This window comes from Nyctibius grandis, chromosome 3 (assembly GCF_013368605.1).
Source record: "Nyctibius grandis isolate bNycGra1 chromosome 3, bNycGra1.pri, whole genome shotgun sequence".
NCBI lineage: Eukaryota > Metazoa > Chordata > Aves > Nyctibiiformes > Nyctibiidae > Nyctibius > Nyctibius grandis.
Window position 1 is genome coordinate 43,414,271 of NC_090660.1, and position 23,240 is coordinate 43,437,510.

General features: G+C 36.0%; 1 protein-coding gene across 3 annotated transcripts in view; it reads right to left on the reverse strand.

The window, feature by feature from the left end:
* INVS (inversin) overlaps nt 1-23,240 on the reverse strand; it is a 100,343-nt gene that overhangs the window by 29,085 nt on the left and 48,018 nt on the right. For all 3 annotated transcript variants that reach the window (XM_068396127.1, XM_068396128.1, XM_068396129.1), the window contains exons 5-10: nt 22,051-22,218; nt 15,769-15,949; nt 12,060-12,169; nt 7,732-7,903; nt 2,799-2,954; nt 1,124-1,353 (exon numbers count right to left, since the gene is read on the reverse strand). In XM_068396127.1, the coding sequence (XP_068252228.1) occupies nt 1,124-1,353; nt 2,799-2,954; nt 7,732-7,903; nt 12,060-12,169; nt 15,769-15,949; nt 22,051-22,218 (1,017 nt within the window). The remainder of the gene's footprint in view (nt 1-1,123; nt 1,354-2,798; nt 2,955-7,731; nt 7,904-12,059; nt 12,170-15,768; nt 15,950-22,050; nt 22,219-23,240) is intronic.

The following is a 23,240-nucleotide window of genomic DNA, read 5'->3' on the forward strand; positions in this document are numbered from 1 at the left end:
ACGTGAAGCAGAAGTCCAACTCTCAAGCTACACTCTATACAGAGCCAGTTCATATACGACCACTCTTGGGACTGGGATCACAGAACCACAATACGAATACCTCAAGCTCTGTTTATATCAACAAAACATAGATACTTCACTTCACTTCCAGGCCATGCCTCCTGTCTGCATCTTGCTTTTCTGAACTTCAAATGTAGGAAATACCTAGAAGGCTGAGTACCACAGAAAAACATGATGACCTTCTGAGTTCAGTGCTAGCAAGCCACCCCCTGACCCCCAAGGGCTGAAGAGCATGCTGCAGTGTCTCTGTGTGAAACAGGTGGAGCTGGTGTGTTCAGCTGTACTCAGATGCTGAACAGACCTGGTAGCAGGTTGGAAAATCTCCCCAGCATGCTCTGTAGAACTCATAATAAAAAACACTCTTCCATTACCTGGCGTTATCCATGCCCTACAATGACTAGCTACAGAAAAGTTCAACAAATTGGGTGAAATTCTTTTGACTGATGAAGCTCTACTGAGTTCTGAGAAATTATGTCATATAACAAAGAAATCTGTTGTATGTTGCACAATTATTCTGGCTCCTAATTTCACTTAGTGCTTGAGTAATGGCACAAAAGAACATATAAACTAATCAGTGTTCTTTTTTTTTTCACCTGGAAGAGTGATACGTATGTGGATACTTATGTGGATAAGTAATTGAAGCAGTTCTTGTGCAATCTCACTTGCAATATCTTACTTGCTCTATCTTTATGCTGAAGAAACACATTACAGACTATAAAATCCCATTCCCATGTCACCTGTTAATAAGGAATGATAGAAGATAAGCAATCAGATGATTAACATGACTCCTCATAAGATCACACTTTGACAAGGAAAAGTCAAAAGTGATATGGAAAAATATGAATCCTCAATTCATGCTGCATATTAAAATATTACTTTTCATTCAAGATTTTAGAAGTGAAGCCACAGGGAAAATTATGTCAGGATGCATTTCCTTTCATGATAAACAGCAGCAAAGATGCTTCTACCTCCCAGAAAAGAGAATGACCTTGAAGAAAAGGAAAATGTTTTGACATATGGTTATTTTGAAGTTAATTAAATAGCTCAGTGAAAAACAACATACCTCTTTATCCTGAATATTTGGATCTGCGTTGTTTTCCAGTAACACTACCATGCAGTTAATGTAACCTCCATAAGCAGCACACTGCAGAGGTGTTCTACCTGCATAATCCTGCACATTAGGGTTGATTTTATTTTCTATCAAGATTTGGCACACATCAGCATTTCCTCCCAGGGCTGCCCAGTGAAGGGGTGAATGGCCATCTTGGTCCACCAAATCTACTCTTGCTCCTCCTATAACAACAAATACATTTTTGAACATAAAAAGAAAATATGTTTGAATGAAAAGAAAAAAAAAGAATAGGTTTATGTTAAAGTAGAATTTATTTGGTAAACTGACAATTCAGAGAAATATTTCTGAAAGTAACTTCAACTTCAAATCCTAAAACCTAAACAAAATGAATTGGGAACGAGATAGTTTCAGTGAGGGTCAGGCATCTAACTTTTTTACAAGCTTTTGAATATCCTCTCAGATGCTTTAGAATCTCCAGATTTGCCAAATGCCCTTGAAAAACCTAGCCTTTATTTGTTTCAGGCCTATTAATTTTCAGTGAAACTTTTATTCCTTAACAACAAAATCACTTTTGAAAATTAGACTTCAGAGGAAGTATCTTTTTAAATCTCTAAAGCAGACAAGACAGAATATTCACAGTGTAAGAATTGCTTTTGAAAAAAGCTTGATTTTTTTTAATTCAAGCATGCTAAGGCTCTTTTATGCAGATAATTAATTTCTCTATGTGTTCTTGTAAGATGTAAAAACTCCATACAAAAATAAAACTCCACAAATACAAAAACTCGAACCAACCAGCAACAATGACTGTCTGTATCATAAAATATTTAAATAAGCATAACTCAGATTCTGATAACCAATCTTCTTGCATCTACGAAAGCTAAACGGCATAGGGCATGGGAGGAAGAGGAGGTTAAAATATGCCCAGCAGATCACAGAGGGAAACACGCTTTTCAGTAAGAAAGGTTGGTTGACAGAAAACTTGCAACTTTTTAGCCTGGATACTTCAACTGCCCATAAATGGGATAATATCTCAAGTAGGAAGGAGACTGCTTTCAGGTACTTAGAACTTTTTGTGAAGCTAAAATGACAGAACTTTGATACCACTATTTTTTTCACCATACTTCTTCCACTTCAGCAGAGTTTTTATGATTATCTAAAACTGTGTATGTTGTTAAATCTTATTTCTGACTACAAATAAAATACTGCTTATAAAACCAACCAGAGGAAAATATTAATGATTTAGGATTCATTTAAATAGTCAAAAAGTCTTCAAAGAAGCCGAAAAATGCTTTCTCACAAAAGAGAAGAAAGTTTAATTTGGTCTTATTTACTGGAAAAAAAAAAAAAGAGAAACAATTACTTGCTGGGGGTAGAGGTGGTTTGAGAGACTAGAATGTACTTGAAAAGGCTTGAGCAGAAAGAGCTGTGAAAAGAACTACCCCAATTTTGAAAGTTTTATATTTAACTCTTCTAGCCATTTTGTACAACATTCTGATAATCTTTTACATTTACTAGCGCTGTTCCACAAAGTGTACTTACAGACAAAATATGCTTTAGAGAAGTAATTTTCTACCCCACCTCTTGCTCAGCTGTGCTGTTTATTTCCCAGTCCCGCAGAAAGTAGCACTAGAACTCTGAGCAGGTTTGTAAATTCATAACAGCTGACCTTTAATGAGTGTTTGTATCACTTCTTTGTGTCCCATCTCACAGGCTCGGAAAAGCGGGGTATGTTTCATGACATCCAAAGCATCCACCTGTGCGTTATGTTCCAACAGCAATTTCACTGTGCTGACATGGCCAGAAAGGGCAGCAGCGTGTAACGCTAAAAGAATAAAGTAGTAGGAAAAAGAAATCAGAGTTTCATGAGCTTTGGAGGTTCACAGTTAGAACAGTCAAAAAAAATGAATTTCAACCATTTTTTGGGGAAAAAGTGTTTTTCACTCATAAGAAATTGAAGAACCATAACAATGATCACCAACCACATTTCCTTGCCGTACAAGCCGTAGAGTAATAAGCAGAAAAACTGTTAGCCCTGAAACGTGGTTTTAACTTGTACAAATAGGAATTTTAACCTTAACACCACCAAGACTCAGTTATACTGAAGATTTGTGGGAGGTTAGCAGCTTCTGATTAAGAGAACATAACATGAGCTACTTCTGCCTCTGTTTTGTGGCATTTCTTACATCATCCCAATGGAGATGAAACTGCCCATTGCCAGTGAAAGAAAGCTTTCATTATTTCTTCAATGTTTTCCTGAAAATACCTTTTTTTTCTTTCAAATAAGCAAAGCTGTCTCAATTAAAACTAACTCCAGATAACCACTCAGCTGGGTTTTTTTCAGAATTACTTGGAGAAGATTTTACACAAAATTCCATAGTAAGGCCATCACATCTCACACAGTATCTGCAGCTCCCTATTTTCTTCAGAAAAAAAGATGATGGACACACCAGATACTGCATTTTGTCTCATCCCTACAATTTATGAAGCTCAGCTGTATGAACACTATGCAAAGTTGATTCTGCAGACTCCTACTCTTCCATAGTTTTCTTCGCCTTCTCATCTTTGAATGTATACAGACTTCACTGAGTCCAGACCAACAAATAACACAGAACTATCTTAGCAGAGTAAGACCTCAGAAGCAAAGACGTGGTGTCCTGTAACTGAAGTTGCTATCGGCTACCACAGCATCCTGCTGGCACTGTCAGCTGGAGTTGAGGAAAACATTAAAATGCCAGTCCAACCAGTTCAATGTTCTTTTTGAAGGAAAGGCAAACTACACACAGCAATGAGATTTCAGACCAATGGAGGACACATATATTGGTGATTTCACTGAGAATTTGATTTCAAAAGGCTTTAGATTATTTCCCCTAGTCAGCAATCAAATCAGATAAGCTACATTCTCAGAGGCATACTGCCTTAACATCTAGACTATTTCACAGATGACAATATCCAAATACCTTAGAATGCAAATACAAAACAGTGCAATTCATAAATGCACATTTAGTACAGTGAATTAATACTTCCCCAAGAAATTTCAAAAATATTCATGCTCGGTAAGAATTCAATCTGCTCAAACAAGCAAAATACGGGGCTAACAGTACCTACATGTCTCTACTTGTTTAATGTTAAAACAGGCAGGGTCAGGATCCAGCAGAGGCATTATACAGAAAGGCACACCATGAAAGCCAACGTTAGAAGGAACTGCTTCTTGAACCACAGCCAGTGTATCAAAACAGCCAGGCTTTCTGTATTTGCCTGCTCCTGTTTACCACTGGTACCAGCTTCACACAGCTTATGAAACAGTGACCCAGCATAACCTGTTGCACAGGCACTACTGAAATGCACAGGTTGTTCCTACTGTCCGTGAATCAAATCCAGCTGAAGTGCGTTGCCTTAAAACAGGTTCTCAGAATTAGGGATAGCAACTGGAACTGTGATAGAGACAAATGAGGCACTTCCTACGAGAACTGGGGTCACAGCCAGAGACACTCACTATGAGAAGCGCTGCCTTAGTAATTGAAATCATGCCTTTAAGGTGACACTGATGTTTAATTGTTGCAGCTAAAAAGCACAGGGGCACTCATCGCACTCGTGAAAAACATCTGTAAGCATCAAGATCTGCAGTAGCTAGGCGAGTGGGTGGCTATCAGTAGAAATTTGACAAGAATGAGATCCCTGCCGCTTTGTACATTTGGATGGGCCTGGTTTTCATGGTCTGACCTCACAGTAAACTCTGGGTTCTGGTTTTTGTACTGCATTTCTTATGAAACCAAAGGCAGTAAACCACTCCATCAGATGACACATGGGGTGTGTACAACAATACAATAGAAAAAGAGCTGCTGTGTCAGCTTGGCCGGTTCTTCCCCCCTATCACTCATTCTGACGCAGGCATCTTGTTTCGGACTTTGTGCTCAGTATTTTCTTGTAAGCCAAATTTTCTCTGATGGAGTCACGGTGACTGAAGAGATCCTTCGGCCAGCTGGTCACAATAGGCTCTTTGTTCAGCCGACAGACAGAGCCCTCTCCATTGTACACAGTGACGGCAGAGCTATAAAGCTGCCCCTGTAATGCTCCTGCAGCGCTGATGTCTGAGAACAGGGAAATTCCTTTCCCTTGGTGTCATTCTCCTACACAATACGGAGAGTCTCGATGTTCTAGTGAAGCTGAATGGAGGGCTTGCTCTTTTTAAGTAAATGCAAAAGGCTGCGTTAACGCAACATTATAACTGAGCTTAACTGAGTCGGCACACAAAAGTCAGAAAAACGCAACCTTGAACTCTCCTCAGCAACTGTATCCCAGGCACGGAGGCATGTACACTATTTTCTATTACTGCATAGTTTCCTGTCAGAATACAACGCTACTTTTCCCTCACCAAAACTTGGGAATGATTAAGAACCTTCGGAAAAAAACGCAGGTCTGAAATCAGAGAGTGATTTAGTGGTGGGCTTCCTTTTAGGCTTACAGCTCACTATAATAAAGCCCATGCTACTGTCCATGCTTGCACAATGGATTTGGATTGCTCCAAAAATTTGGATTGCTCGACAGCAAGCGACAAATAGCATAGTTCCCCACTTTAAGACTATTAGTTTGTTCTACACAATGGCAGTTTCAAATAAATGGAAAACCATTCATTTCCTTGGATTAAAAGCCCTACAACAAAAATCAAGATTAAAAGGTGATCACACACCTTTTAATCATAGCACACATCACTGCTATGAAAAGTTTGAGACTGAAAGATAATAAACCCAACCACCTGAATTATTCAAGCATGAAATCCACATCCGAGCAATTTCAGAAACACAGTATATGATTACCGTCTGCAAAGAAGAAAACCCTTTATAAGGAGGTTTGCACAGTGACTACAACATTACTGCACCTTAAGGTCTGAAACAAATACTGTGAGGTACTTAAAAAGGAACTGTCAGGAAGGAGCAAATATAAATGAGTGATAAAAGATGAAACAAGGCTAAAATTGTAGAGTATGTAGTTCGTAAAGTCATCAAACACAAAGACTGAGATGTTATTTGTTGCACTATTTCTTAAACTCAAAAATTACAAACTGGCATAACTTGGAAAGACTGATTTTTTTAGTATGTTAGTTTGTAAGGAAAGCAAGAATTTAGATATTTAAATAGAATTTTATGGTAACTGTATTTGGGGTTTTTGTGTAAAGAACCCCCATACAGCCAAAGGAAATAAAAATTTCAATTTTTTATTATGAAAGTAATATTCATACATCCTATCCTTCAAATCCTGAACCACACAACCCTGACACTGCATTTATCATTCGTATGTAACTCAAAGTGTGATCTGAAAAGAGAAAAGCTGTTAAACTCATATCTTTGTTTCTTGGTTGGGATAGATCAAGTTCCCTAAATTTAAGCACGCAGCTTATGTTAGCTTGTGTGTGTGTGCAGCCAAAAGATAATGCTTGAGTATACTTTAAAACAAATATATTAAAATTTATATAAACAAATATTGCAATATACATTCTTGTTTGTTTAAAACAACATAGTTTTCTTTTCAGTAGAAATGCCCTCTACTGTATTATTCACAGGTGTGTGCTCTGACTATCAGCTTGGCTGTCGTTTTACTACTTATACATAGGTATACGTTTTTGCACTTACCTTCTAAATTTGTGACCTGGCTCTGACTGGCACAGGGTAGTTCATGACCTCTTCCCACACGGCTCACCCCTGCACCCCCCTGCTACAAAACCCTTCCAATTTATGCCCAATATATCCACATTATCCTCTTTTTTTATTCAGATGTCATCAGCACACTATCCGGCTCCACTGCCTTTACCTGTATTTCCAACACTGTTGAATACCTACAACCTTCAACACCTGTCTCTCTATCAGAACTGTTACTTCTATTTTTGTTGAAAGTACAACATAGATACAATATTTCTACCACAAATTCTTACAATTTTTCATTAAAGGACAGAAATTCATAGTTGCTATAGGAAATTTTGAATTTCATTACTTCTCTGCTTGAATTCTGAAACACTGTGTTGCATACTTTTGTTTCAGGCAGATAATAGGATGATAAACTTGGGGGTTATCAAGTTTAACCTCTTGTTTGGACAACAGAAGTGCAATAGCTCTAATAGCTCTTTATTACACTATCTTTACAAATAACTATGGTACTTATGATTTTCATGATAACTTAGCCACTTCACTGGTGAGTTTGCTTTATATTGTTTTAAAGTATTTATTTACTGACAAATACATTTTTTTAACATGCATTTCCAGGGAGGGCTATTTATGCAATTATATTTCATTTTATTCTTCAAAATACAGAACAGCTCTTCCTTACCCAGGATTACAGATCTAACTACATAGCAGCGTAGCAGCACATTTCTTCTTCTTGCTATGTCTCAGATCAGCTGGTCCAATCTGTGCAGAAAAGATTTGTTTCTTTCCCACAACAAGGCAAAGAAGCAACTCCCACACATAATTAAACTAATGCAGAAATATTTTCAGGATTAAGGTACACATCCAGGAAAAGATTAATATAGCTTCTAACAATGTTTTTTATTTGGTGGAAATCACACTAACTGGAAACATCCAGTGGCTCTTTACTGTAAAGCATCTTACCTGTGCCAGCGTATTTGTCTGTTATATTGATATCAATATCCAATTTTAAGGTCAGCATAGTCCTAATGACATCATCACTGCCTTTGCCAGCTGCCCACATGAAGGATGTTCTTCCTTCAAGATCTGAGTCATCTTTGACAGAAGGATGTTTCAAAAATACTTCAACTGTTTCCTGAAAAGACATACTATTGAAATTAACATTAAAAGGAATCTGTAACAACAAGAAACTATTGTGTATCATTTAGCTGTTTATGGAGCAAATCAAAGCTTCATTTTTCCTTTTTATGTTTATACAGAGTAAGAGCTCAACAAGAGCACTACGTTTTCTACCATGCCCTTTTCCTCGTCAATGTTAACTATGAGTTTAACACTGTCATTTATTTCACACTTTTTTCTTTTTAGTGTCAAACATCATGCGTTCATCATAAGGAAGTAAAAGACACTGCAGTCACTGTGAAGAAAGCAATGGGAAAACTATTATTGGCTTATCAAAATATTACTGTAATACTAGGATGCTAAAATAATGGTCCTTCAAAATATTCTCCTGACATATTTTTTGCTCCAATTCTAAATATGACTGCACATGCAAATATTTTAGTTTGCTAAACTCTAATAATTTGAATATTCAAAAAAAAAGGACTTTTGGGGCAACATAAGACATATTTCCTAATATTTAATAATATAAACAGATTACTAATTATCACAATATTATAAATCAAAAAAGATTAAGAAAAATCTTTACACCTGAGTCCAGGCTTTCCACTGTAACTGTTACACTAAAAATCTCTATTTAAATCAAAGCAAGAATAATTATTTCTTCAAATGCTGCATTTGTGTTAATCTCTCATCAAACAAGTCCACTTGTTTAACCTGCTGCTAAATTCTTAATAAGCCACACAGGAAAGGAAGGGAGAGGAAAACACTACTTCAGGAAAAAGAATTAGGGCAAGATTTTCCCTTTTCTACCTAATGCCTTAGAAAGGCTGTGTATTTAACAGCAGAAACTGAAAAAAGTGGGTTTCATTATTTTATTTTATTTTATTTTATTTTATTTTATTTTATTTTATTTTATTTTATTTTATGTTTATATTTTAGTATTAACACTATTTTATCCTTTCCTTGTGTGACCCAAAACCAGATCTATCACTGTTCTGGGTAGAATGAGAATTCCTTGGCTATAAGGAATCAAATGCTTATATATGACAAAGGTGTTTAAATGCCTAAGTCCTATTGATTAGTTTGGATTTTTTTTAACTACTACTTATTATTTCATCCCTCTAAAGAAATAGGAAATTTCTCATTTACCTAATGTTAATGTGACCTAAGATCATAACAGCTTCATAAATTTGGGTCCATATCTGAACTACCAGTTTATTGTAAAAAGGTCCAGCCAGAAATAGAGCATGGAAGCATTAAGCCTTCCACACAAACCAGCATGTGTTTATAGCTTTGTGTACTCACACTGACCACCACTACACCTCAGACACAAACAGCTACTCATTAGGCCAGCAACTCAGCACCCCACCAGTACTCTGCACTGCTTGAAACCCTGCAAAGTGAAAAGCAGTATGAAGACTGGACCTTTTCAATACTAAGGCACACATTCACCAAACATAAATAAGTAATTTTATTTTTCCATTAAGTTTTAGCAAAGCAACGTTTCTTTCAACCACTCTCTTTTTCTAGAGTTTTTAATGGGGGAAAGAAAATCCCATAGTGCTATAAGAGTTATTTTCCAAAATGAAGCTATCACAACTTGAAAACAAAATGAAATTAAATTAGAACAGGATGGTTAAGAAATCGGGAAATAGACGTATCAATCAGTTTAATTCTACATGTATTTTGTCATGAAAAATCACATGTATTTTATCTCTATTAAAAAAAGTGGAGAAAACAAAATAAAAAATGATAAAGCTGAAAAACAACAGTAAAGGAGAGAAGTAAACTTGGATCATTTCATTCTGTGCTATCAAGAAAGTCTGAAAAATACTAAATATTATTTTTGAATATTCAAAAATAAGACGGGGTATCCACATTTCGTTTACAAGATCAATCTATGTAAGTAAGTGAAAAGGAAGTACATTACCTTTGACACCTCTGGAAAAATTCAGGAAAAAAAATATATTTAGTCCTGCATTCTGCATACTAAAATCAATACTAATAGAGCATCTGCCTTCACACATGAAGGTCAAAAATCTAAAAAGGATGTTTATTTGGACCTACTGCAGGATACATCAGCCATCTAAATTTCAGACAACCTATCTGGGTGGTTATATTAGGTAACTTCTCTTCTTCTAGAACTTTTCCTTCTATAATAAGTGGGGATGTTAGTCTTAGAGAACAAATTCTTCACGGCTAAGTCTCTTCAGTCTTTAAAAAACAAAAATGTCATATTAGAGTAATTAACCCACAGAAAAACAGAGCAAAGAACAAGATATTGAGTTATGTAAAACTGAAAGCAACACAAATATTTATAATAAAAACAAAAGAACAAACTTTGTTGTTAGGGACTAAGAAACATCGCATTTTAGCTGAGAAGCATACCATGCCTACCCAAACTTCGGCAGACTGAACAGAAGAACAAGAAGTTGTAAAAAAGAGAGAAGCTCCAGACACACTTTAGGCCTGCATAAACAGGGACTCTTTGATACACCACCAGTGAAAAGAGGCTTGCAGATCTGAATGAGACTCTCCTGTTTGATTCTTCATGTAAGATGGGAAACAGTACATTCATTGTAAGTACACAAGATTACAAAGAACGTCTGATTCCATCATCTACTCTATTTCCCCATAAAAACCTAAACGATATCATAGTTTGGCTGGCTGGTAGGATCAAAAGGCAGCAACATAATGATGTTTCATGCAACTGAGGCAAGCCCAGAGAAAGCAAGCCAGTATGAAAAATCATTTTGTAGGAATGTATCAATATAGAAAAGAAAAAAAAGATAAAAGCGTGTGGAGATAATCACCAGATTGTAAATAAAAACATTATATCTTTCCCATGAGTCTGACTCAAACTAGAAAGAAAGGCTTTTACAACATAAATATTTTAGGCATGTGAGTCAAACCCAAGCTGTACATACCACATAATGGACAATAATCAGCATCACTAACAGATTCTCTAAAAAGGTGTAAATTATACACAGAGATATACTCTAATGAGAGACTGAATTTAAAAAATATCTGTATGGTCTTCTAAGACCACCTCCAAAAATCCCCACCAAAACCCCAAAAGTCACTCTCACAAGGAAACAGAAGGTGACAGCTGTGGTATTAATATACATTGGTCAGTTCCCTCTTTCAATAGTACTTCTGCATTTGTTAACTTGAATTTTACTTGTTTTATGAATATTAACATGTGGGTAGGCAAGAAAGACTCAAATTAGTATCCCTGTTAAGAAAATGCTGCAATATACGCTACCTAACTACATTAATTAGGCACTAAATAACCTTTTTTGTAAAAGGAGGTTATGAATAATACAACTGAAGAAAACTTAGATGGCAGCTCTCAGCTTACTATGCATGGCATAATTGAACTATGAGAGAGAGCAGCACGAAAAAAGCCTCCTTAAGTTTCAGTGCTTGAGAACTACTTCAATAATAACATCTATGACCAGCAATCATTAAACTGCTGAGTTTTATACTTAGCTCTACCGTACCTGATTTTGCTCTGGAAAAAAATTACCTATTCTACCAAAATATAAGAATTAGGCTGTCTGAGAAACCAATTTTCTTTGTTGTCTGAATTTAAAAAATATTTTTAAAATATTAAAAACTTTTAAAAACTTTTAAAAATATAGTGTTCATGGAGAATTGTGACAAAATGTACTCACTCTTTAGCCATGCTTTTTGAGACAACAGCTCATTCATTATAGCAAATATTAATAAGTTAATCACCTTCTTGAAGGCAGAAACTGGTTTGGCTGGTACTGAAGCAGCTATGCAAATACTCATACAGGTGATCTTACTCTAGACACCTTATAGCTCTTAGATTTTGCTATAATGAACCTTAAAAAGCGAAAGCACTGTAAAATAGTAGGTGCCATTCTGCTTTCTGTTGAAGTATCCTAATGACAATTGTGTGTCCTGATGCAAACATATATAGATTAAAGGGCCTTTCTTTGTACAGCAATCTAGTTTTTTAAAATCTACTTTTAATAGTTTGAAATTAATTACATTTACATCAGATAACATCAGAAAAGTCTGAATTAAACTTCTGCAGACAACGCTGTGTTTATATGATTTTAAAAACAACTTAAACACTTTGTTACATTATAAATATTTCAGCAACATATATTTACTTCACATTTAGCGTATGTGCTACTCACAGCAAAGTTGCTCTGCGCTGCGTAATGTAGGGGTGTTGCACCTTGACTATCAGATGGGATAGTTCCAAACTTATTTCTTTCTAGTAAGAGATGGACAATCTGTGCATGACCTAAGAAAAATAATATAATAAAACCAGATATGTATCAAATCCTAAAGTTAAACACTTACCTATAAAAAAAAACAGAATAAAATGAACAGACTTCAATAAATAATTGTGTGTTTGTGTTGTAGCCATTATAGTCTAAACATAAGAGAGAAACGTAAGACTTGATATTTGAACTATTAAGCCTGGCATGCACCTTCTTCCCAATAGTGTTCCAGTTCCACACTCTGTATCCTCATTTTTGAGGGGCATCTGTGAATCAGAATGACCTACAAGTAGGATCATGTGGAAAGATTTTCTATTTTTTTTTAAATAAATCACTAGAGCATTTCCCTAAACAAAGAAACCAGCAGTAGCTGGTCAGACAACTGCGATATTAACATTGCAATGAATGAACTGAATATTTCCAGAAAAAGCTTCTGATAATTCAGCTGATATGCTACATATGAGTCAGAGGGCAGTCAGAAGCAGTAAAGTGAGCATAGACTGATGACGATGAGCATTTGTCCATCTACATTAAAAGGTAGGCTAAAACAACATTGACAAATTCATCCTACATCACACTGTTTTACAGAAATTGTGTAAATTCTTTACTTAAGTTTTATTCAATCAAAATTTAAACTGAAGATGTATAGCAGAATCTGGAGGCTAGGCTACTACCAGCTGCCATATCTGCAAAAAACCAAACTGACACAGACATCTCCATTCTAATCAAAACAGATTAGAATGTTTTTAGATTAAAATCACATTTTGGGGGGATGAGTAAACTTTATATACACTTCAGACAGGAAAACAAAGACACAATATAGTATATATTGCCACTAAAGTCAACTGATCCTTTCATATGCTTTCTTTTGTAGGCATATGCAGCTCACAGGATATCTTAAAGATTCGGTATTTTAAGAGATACTGTAAGGCATAAATCACGTAAAAATACTTTGAATTGACAGGAGAAATCTCCCACTCTCTTGCGTGTGGGGAAAACAATTTTGCAGCTTGTTACTTTTGCACAGTTGACTTGAATTACTTTAGAATAAATGAAAAAAAGTAGGTAAAACTTTCTACTAGCAGTGAAACCACCAACAACTACAGAATTAAGCTGTGTAACAGTTGTGGTCTGTAGCTTTTAAAAACCTAAGAGATGGAGGACTAGGCAAGCCTTCTTTTGTGGAACGGCACTTTCAGACTTGATATGTATACCAGTACCAGAAATGAGAGAAAGTGTTCAACTTGGGTCAAAAAGGATGAACAGCTATGTGGGGATTATTTTTTCTAGGGGCTTTAGGGTGTACAGGAAGGCTCCTCTTTCCTTTCAGATGTTAAGACAAGCCTGGACCCAGAACATCACACATTATGTCCCTTCCTACCAGAAAAACACTAAAAAGAAGAGATGTAATGTTGCTATGCTCTTCCCATCTCAAGACTACAAGTGAATTGAGGTGCACTGGAAGAAGTTGGTTCTGAGTGCAATCCTAGCAGGAAAAACATAGGAGTACTGATCCTGGGAAAAAAAGTTGCCTGAACTTTCAGGACATACAACTAAAAAAAGGGTAACTGAACTCTGTAATCAGGACAGGAGGGCTACCTAAATTATCTATGAGAAAGAAGGCTTGAGGGAGCTGAAAAAAATTTTGTATTGGGTGCAAGAGTAAATAAACTGGTGCATAGGTGGATCCCACTTGGACATTAATGTAAACATTAAAACTCAGTTCTTGAGGTCAAGAACTGTCATTTCTGTAGTACTTTTATTTCGAACAGATGTAACTTGGCTGAGACTTTTATCTACACAAAAGAAAAGGTAACAGCAGCAACAATGCCTGAAGATGCAACCCACCACCTTTAACAGAGTATTTGTGGCTGTATCCATGCACTACTTAAAACCTCCTACTGTTAACCCATTTAATAACATTTTAGACTCTTTGAGATCTACACACAGCATCTCATATCTAACTTAAAAAAAGGACCCTAAAAATTAATCATGGTTTACCAATCAGAAGTTCCCCATGGGCATATGCCACCTAGAGACCTCATCAAGTTCACAAAGGGTTCTGGAGGTCTTGGCACATCTTCCCCCTTTATTCCACATTGATTAGACAATCCATTTTTCCAACAGACAAAACTTCCCCCTTAAATACAATCAATTTCAAAACACGATAAATTTTGCTTCTTGGACAGAACCGGGTGATAATGAATATTTCTTTGGCAGACCGATCCTATGACACTTAAAATGTTTCACAATGTCTCTGTAAAAATTCAATATCCCTACTTGAATACAAATGCAAATCTGAGAACACTCTTTTTTTTTTTTTTAAATAAACATAATCAGACTACATGTATATTGTCACTAGAGTTGCAGTAACTCGCTCCAGTAAGCAATCTGATTCTTTTATTGGCATTCCTTGTCTGCAGTGTCCCAAAGGGCCATGGAGATGAAGCCTGTTAAAAGCAGAGAGAGAGTGTTTGAAGATTCTTTCTTTTTATCCAGTACCTGGTGTTTATTTTTTCCTCCTGCATATAGCAGAATGGAAAATAGATCAATTTTCTCAATCATATTATTTTTGTGCCTGTCATTTTATGACTTGCGTTTCCCTGTATTTAGACTATTTAATCAGGTTTTTACCCATTTTGCAAAGATTCCTTTTTGTAACCTGTATAACCAAACTGCAGAACTCACATATGCAAGGTAACAATTTACAGAGCGTCTGAGTCTCAGGGTAGCAATCTGAACAGAAAAAAACTTTATCTGCATAAAACTTCTTGTCAAATCTGATTAGATTGTCATAATGTGTCTGATGAAGAGCTTGTACTAGGAGTAGGAGAAGTGTCAATTCTGCCATTTTCTTGTTGTTCACTTGTGCTGGCATTATTAGATTATCTGTGGTTTCTTTGCGGGAATCTTTTTAAGTCACTTGTCCGTTTTGTGAGCAGTAGTTTAGTAGAAACTAGATTAGATAATATAATCCATAAATCCACTTAACTGGGCACACGTAAACTGCAATACATCACAATAAGCTGAAAGTGAACAAATGAGTGATGATACCACTGTCAACCCCTCCATGTTGCGGAGCACTCACCTCCCTCAGGCATGTCACAAGCCCTATGTGACCATCTTACATATGGACCAAGTGAGGGTGCTAGCATCAATCTGTATATTAAATATTAGTAAAGTTTACTTATTTTTTCAGATAAAAAACAAATATAAACAGAAATTCTGATATTTTCTTCATGCACCCCAATGGATTGTCTTGCATACACACTGGGGTGTGCACACCCCACTTCAGACACCACTGCTCTAGAGTACCAGGGTTTTTTTAACCTATGAACAAAGCTACATATGCAAGAACATCTCACTATGTTCTAATTGTTCTTAAATTGTGAGCACATATAGCCTGCTGAAGTAATGCATTTTACAATGCTTTGGAGAATCTGAAGCTAAAAAAAATCCAGTCTACACACAAACTTCTAATCCTGGTCTAGCAGAAACTATTATTGTTCTAAGAGATGAGTTAGCATAATCCCAGGGTGGAATTAAATAAAAAACAGAGACAAAGTTTGAACACCACAGTCAATTAATTATTAAATGACTTCAGCTTTGTCCAGTTTACCAAGTAAGGCTGCCCAGTGAAGGGGAGTTCGAAACAAGTTGTCGTAAGATGTCACATTGCAGCCTTCGTAGGAGGTCAGGACATCAACAACTGCAACATTCCCATCAGCAACAGCAAAATGAAGGGGAGTTCGTCCTTCATAGTCTTGCCAGTTAAGCAGAGATTCTGTAGGTGCAGCTTCCTTTAAAAAAAAATAAATACAGAATTAAAAACTATTTAAGTTGAAGAGAAAAAGTGTATGCTCTTTACAGATTTTTTTTTTTTGAGTCTTATAATAATTGTCCTTGTTTAGTAGAATATAGCTCTACGATCAAATACTTCTGTTACAGTATAGGCTATTTTCAAGTATTTCTCATGGAATTTTTTTTTTGTACTTACTTAATTATTGTACAAGACCCGATTTTTGGTACATACCCTGTAGTTTTACCAGTCTGTTGTGCAAGTGGCTCCACACACAGATCTTTAAAAGACTAACTCAGGCTCTTGGGAAAATAACTAGATCTTCTTACTTGATTTTCTAAGTTGCACGTGACACATATATCTTCATATTTTTCTCCTAGGAAACTCCCCTTTTTGCACAAGTTAATGTTATGGCTTTCATTATAACACTTTTCTAGCATTTTAAAACCACATGACTATCAGAGTATTTCTAAAGGAGACATCAAGGTCTCTAGCTGACAGGATAGAAGTAAGTTAGAAAGTACTTCTAATGAATGCATCTACTTGTAATGGGCTTAATTTTGAATTAAAAAAATCTTTTCAAGTATCGTAATTAGTCATAACATAGGCATTAATAGATATAACTTGACTTTTCATCACATTTTCTTAAAAAACATGCTAAATTACTTTCACATAAGGCCCCTAGCTATACAGTTTCGTATTATGACAATTTCCTCTCTCATCAACTTTTTTCTAGACAGATTTCTCTTCATGACTTTCCTTCTCAGGCAAAAGAACAGAACAGGTACAAATGAACATCATCTTAGTGTTGCAGAGATCTCCAAATGGCAAATATCATAAAGGCCTATGAAATACAAACTTTAAACTTCATTTTCCTGAAGAAAGAGGTATCTATAAAGAAAATGGTAAACAATAAAACAACAGAAACTTGGGATGCAGGACACCAAACATCTAGAGCTGAAGCAGAATGTCAAAACAAGAGCTTAAATAAACTATAGCGAGTAAATCTGCTGTTCTATCTCCAACAATTTACAACTCACTGAAGTAATGGGAACACTGTGCAAAAGAAAAAGGGAATGCAGTCCTGAGATTTTTAACTTCCAACACTAGAGTGGATTTTAACCCATGATAACTGAGAAAAACAATCCTCCTGAAAATACAGAGCTACACTATATCTTACAATATACTCATGAAAGAGGAAGGAGAGATTGTGATCAGTGCAGCCTGTTAAAAGTTAAAGCAAGTTCCTGATCCTTTTCTCACTAAACTAATAGCAATTTTTCCTATTGACTTCACTAGGTACACAAACAGGCCATAAAATCACTTGGTTTTATATTATTTGAAATGCAGTAACTATTACATAGAAAACGAACATCTAACATTGAGAATGATAAATCAAGAAGCAGAAGTCGGAAATTCCAGAGTTATGGCTTCTATCCAACTATCAGTTGACCAAGGTTGTACATTCTGTATGTTCTACTTAATAAATAAAGAAATGAATACATTTAGAGTTATATTTAACCATATTTGCTAAGTGCAATCTGGCTAAATTAATACTGCAGTAGTAACCTCAACTCCGCAATGCCCTGATTCTTTGTTTCTTACTGTCTTACTTTCTAAGTGTCAACTTAAACCTCCTGATATTTGATTAATATAGGTTTTCTAAAGTTAAACATTAACATACTTCGCCTACTGTATGTAAACACTAATTAAGTTGCCTGTCTCACATATAAAAAAACTGCATCAGTTTTAGATATCAGTAGTGTTAGCCATGTTTTGCTAGATAAAAAAATTAACATACTTCAAACATACTGTAGTTCATTGCTATATCTAGCCACTAGTACAATAACAGATAATCTACTAAAAACATAAAAAATTGATAAATGTGCATCTCTTAACTAAAAATCCAAAGTTAACATTGTTAGACGCACAAACCACAATAATCAAAGCATGAATAACACTTCCTTTAATAAGCATTCAAAAGCATTTATCTGAGCCATTACAGTGAAAAGTGGAGTTTTATGTTCTTCCCTAGCTTTAATAATTCTCAAGAGAAAGCTAACTGACAATATGCTTACTTTCTGCCTGTTCAAAGAGCTCAGCAGGGGGAGTATAGAGCCCACTGCAAAAATTCAGAAGTGATCTTTATGAGAATCACTTTTAAGAATGACTAAACATGAATGACGACATGCACAGAAGTTATTACTGAAATTCTAACTCTGCCAGAGGAAAACCTGATTGAACAAAAAGGACAAACAAGAAAACAAATGCTTCTTCACTTTACCTATAATTCATTGATGTAATCTGGAAAGCTAATTCTCAAGCCTTCTAAAAGCACAACAACATATTAAATAAATGACTCCTAAAACTCCTGGCTCAAAGTCACTGATGTTCCCCAGAACATATCCCCATAATCAAAAGTGTTACTTTTGCAAAATGGTAAAGAATCTTTTAACGACAAAGCCACTAATTATATTCTAGTCTAAAAGTACTCATGTGTTTTTAAATTTTTGGCCACTTAAACTAAAATTTTCTAGGCCTCTTTCTGCCTACATTCAAGAGTATAATTTCTTTGGATTTTAAGTGGTTTTGGTGTAAAACTAGCTATAATTAAACTGTCATGCTATATTAGTATTTTAAGCACAGTACACAGAAGAAACAGAAGCTACGCATTTTTTTGCAGCAATTAGAACAATGGAATTGTAGACAATAATGGAAAGTGTTGTATAAATAGATGTCATGTCTCTTACCATGAAAAATAAAGATAAGAGATACAAAATAGACAGAGAGAACTAAGCAGTTGCTTCCATCATATTAATGGAACCTTATTCTGTTCTTTTCTCCTTAAATCTTCCCAACATTTTTCATGTAACCAAGCACTGCTGAATCTGGAAAGGTGGAAAAGGAAGTTGACCATGAGAGGATCTCCAGATTAGTTTCACATGCTTACTTTCTAAATACGTCATGAGTTCCATTTTCACTATATTTCACGGATTTCAATATCAGATATATCAAACTTGTGCATAACTGTCACCCCTGCAAACCCAACCTTCAGCATTCAGTTGAGTTCTTTTAATTATTGTTTATTTTGAAAATCCCAATGGGCTAAGTCCTATACAAACATTGAACAGAAAGATGACCTTTAATTTTATGAAATTATAAACAGGAGACAACAAATGAACACATCCAGATGGCAGAGCACGGAAAAAACAAGACAGTTAGTTTTCAGTATCATAGACCCGTGGACTCAATAAAACCAGCAGCTTAACTTTTGTCAAGTTTTGTAAAGCAGCACTGGAGAATTCTGAGTAGGACACTAGAGAAAAATAATTTTCTGGGGATTTCTTCCATAGTGTTAAAGATAACATGAGAGAAACAACAGCAGTGTTGTTTTTCATAACTCAGTCAGCAGGCAACAAAGGCTGCCAATGCAGAATGACCAGCGGTACATATCAATATCTGTCTGCTATCTGAGCAATGGCACATAGGTTACAGCTTATAGCACTCTATCATGAAAGCAATAACAAATGGTTTGTACTGGATATGATTAAAAAAATGGAGAGGCAACAGTGACACAGAGTCATAGGCCTTTTGCACTGCTATCACTACAAGACAATATTCTTGTGAACTCAGAAATGTAATTACGCAAGTTAAGACAGATGATGACAGAAATTTTAACTGTATGGGTACGTACAATAGAAATAACATGCAGAAAGAATGTGAAAAACTATAAAGTCAACCTGGATGTAAAGACCTCGAGAGGAATGAGAATTGAAGGTGATGCTTGGGCAATAGATCTGGAACTGGGTAATATGGCAAAAAGTAGCTAAGAAAGGAGGGGAAGATTGTGAGCTCTGCTAGGCAGATGTCTATCAAGACAAGTTTGGAAACAAGACAAGATCTTGCTAAAGGATTAAACTCAGAGGCACCACCACCACCAAAAAAAGGTATTTATATTCAACAACAGATTCAGTCAACAGATGGCTTACCTAGTAACAATGCTTCTGTATCATCAACTTTTACAGCATATTCTGTAAGCTAAATTACTTTTTCATTTAAACTTCTTATTATCTCACTTCATCAATAAGCATATATAGGTATAACTATTTGGAATATAAACAATCTAGTTGATGCATGAAAAAGACTAGATGGAATCAAGAATACACTCTTTTAACTGTCAGAGGAAAAAAAAAGAACTAAAACACCTGGACATGATCATGATTCTATATTACCTAAAGAGAATCTTTGAGAACATCTTCAGTAAGGAGACAGGTATTTTTGACCTTTTGTAGCGCATCTGGCTAGGACAGAGGTAATTTTCCTCGCAACAGCAGGTATGGTGCTGGGCTTTGTATTTGTGATTAAAACTGTTGATAACACACCAATGCTTTGGCTATTACTGAGCAGCATCAAGGATTTCTCTTTTTCATGCTCTGCCCTGTCCTGCTCCCCTGTTCCCCTCAGTGAGCGGGCAGGGAGTGGGCAAGAGCTTGGGAAGGGGCACAGCTGGGACAGCTGACCCAAACTGATCCAAGCAATATTCCATACCATATAACATCATGCTCAGCAAACAAAGCTCAGGGAAAGGAGGAGGCAGGGGGGATGCTCATGGCTACACCATTTGTCTTCCCAAGCAACAATTACACATGCTGAAGCTCTTTTTCCACTTTCCTGGGAGCGGCTAACATTTGCCTACTGATGGGAAGTAGTGAATAAATTCCCTTTTTTGCATGCAGCTTTTGCTTTCCATACTAAACTACCATTATCTTCATCCACGAGTTTTCTTGCCTTCCTTCTATTTTCTCCCAGTCTCACGAGACGGGAGCGAGCAAGTGGCTGTGTGAGTGTTAGGCTGCTTTTAAAAGCTTTTACCTTGACCTTTACCATCATAGCTTTTAAAAACATCTACCTTGACTATCTAGCATTTGAAAAGTCTGTATTTGAATACAGCAATCCTTACATGCTTTTCAGGAAATGTATTTCTCTAGTGTGGCAGAAAAGTAGATGGTATACACAAAGTAAAACTTTGTGACAAAATTTTGGTTGCGACAAATTATTTTGCAACCGAGTCCAAATTACAAGTATCTTGAATAAATAGAAGTAATACAGAAACAAAATCACATTAATTTAACACTGGAAACTTCTCAAAATCTATTTTTATAGTTAAAGTATCAGTAACTGTAAGATTATCAATGTGATCTGGAGAAAAGCAAAGCAAATTTTCGTATGCCACACATAAGTTCTCAACTTGCAAGCTAATCAGGCAAACAGACATAGAAGTCATTGTAGTTAGCTTGCAATCAATATGTGTCTAGTTCTGAAAGACCTTTGAAAGACAAAGATCTGGTGAGATTGTTGTAATATGACAGAAAAATTCAATTGAGACTTCTGTACCTTTCCATGTTAGTGAAGTTCAGAGATTTCCACAGAATAAAAATCAAGGTAAAAATCAAGCTGAGCATATGATTTCATTGTACTCATTGTAACTGTCAGTGCAGAAAACGAAACTGAAATACTGCAGAAAGAGAAAATATGCTATCATGGAAAAATTATTAAATCTGTACAGAAAAATATTTGGAAAGTCTCTCAATAAACTAATCATGGGCTGGTTGATAATTGATCAAGTATTTCCCAGAATTCTGACTTGAAAGACCAAATTACATTAGACTTTTCAGTACAGTTAACTAGAAATAAACTTTCAAATAATGAAGAAAAGACACGCAACAAAGAAATCAGTGTGCAAGATGCAACTGAGATGAGTAATATGACTGGCCATTTTAACTAGGAGAACTTGCAACGCCTTCCTCCCTCCCTTACCACCTAAATGAATAGTTACACACATCAAACTAATTAAGACAATATACACAGTCCGTGAGTTAGAGCAAAGATATTCACCCACAGAACTCAGAAGAAACCCCTTTCAAGAGAGCAAAAACATTTAAGATAATTTCCTGCAAAATTCTGGATATTAGGAAAAGCAAATTATTTCATTCTCAAAGAGTCAGTGGACTAAAATGAAAAATTTCAAGAGAACGAAAAATATTTCTGTCAGAGCAAAGTAATAAATACAGAAAGTGTTATATATACAATAGATTTTCTTACCAGAATACATTTCACTGTGTGAATTGCACTAGGGTCCTTGTTGTTAGCTGCCCAGTGAAGCGGGATTTTTCCTTCAGTATCAGGGATTCCAATATTTGAATCATGTTTTATGAGAAGTTTCACATGCTCTGGGTTATTGTAGTAGGCACTCCAATGCAATGCAGTTTGCTGGAACACAATATTCAAGTTTTACAAACACGTTGAAAAATTAACATAAGATGAAAATTAAAGTTGGTTAGAACCTGAAATATGATTTAACTATATCTTCACATAATGAAAGAGATGACCTAGTCCAACTCTTCTGCTCAAAGCAGGGTCAACTAGAACAGGTTGATCAGGACGCTGTCCAGTCAGATTTTGAGTTCTCTCTACAGACAGAGACTCAACAACCTCTCTGGACAATCTTGTTACAGTGTTTTACCTCCCTCACAGTAAAAAAATATTTTCTCAGGTTTAAACATAATTTATTACATTTCAACTTGTGCCCATTGCTTCTTGTCTGTTCACTGGAGACCACTCAGAAGAGTCTGGCTCCATCTTTACTGCTTCCCATCAGGTACTTATACACATTGGTAAAATCACCCCTGAACTCTGTTCTTCAGGCTAAACCTTTGCAGGTCTCTCAGACCCTCCTTGGTGTCAGATGCTCTAGTCTGTTATTCATCTGTGTGGCTCCCCACTGGACGTGCTTCAGTATGTCTACGCCCTTACTGTACTGGAGAACTCAGAAGTACACACAGCATTCCATTTGTGGTGCCACCAGTGCTGAGCAGAGGGGAGGGACCACAGGTAAAACTAGCTTTAAACAATGAGTAAATGAGCAATCTTTTGTTACACTTCAATAAAGAGGACTAACAGAAAGTGGAATACATGTACCTAGGGTGGGTGAAAACTCAAAATCACTGGAAGACAGGCTTTAAATAAAAGTGAACCAGCGGCCCATCTGCCTAAGAGTAGATACTCACACATCTTTGCTATTGAGGTCTGAATTAGGTCTAAGCTACATCATCTTACATGAGACCCACACTGAGAAGCCCTTATGCTTGGAATATAAGTATTTCTGGTAGAAGACTAATTGCTTCATGTGAGGATTTCTTGGACTATGGCAGGAGAATACTGTCCACGCTACTTAGCCAGACAACAAGGCAATGCCATCAGATGCAGCAATTTCAGACCTGGAGAAAATAACT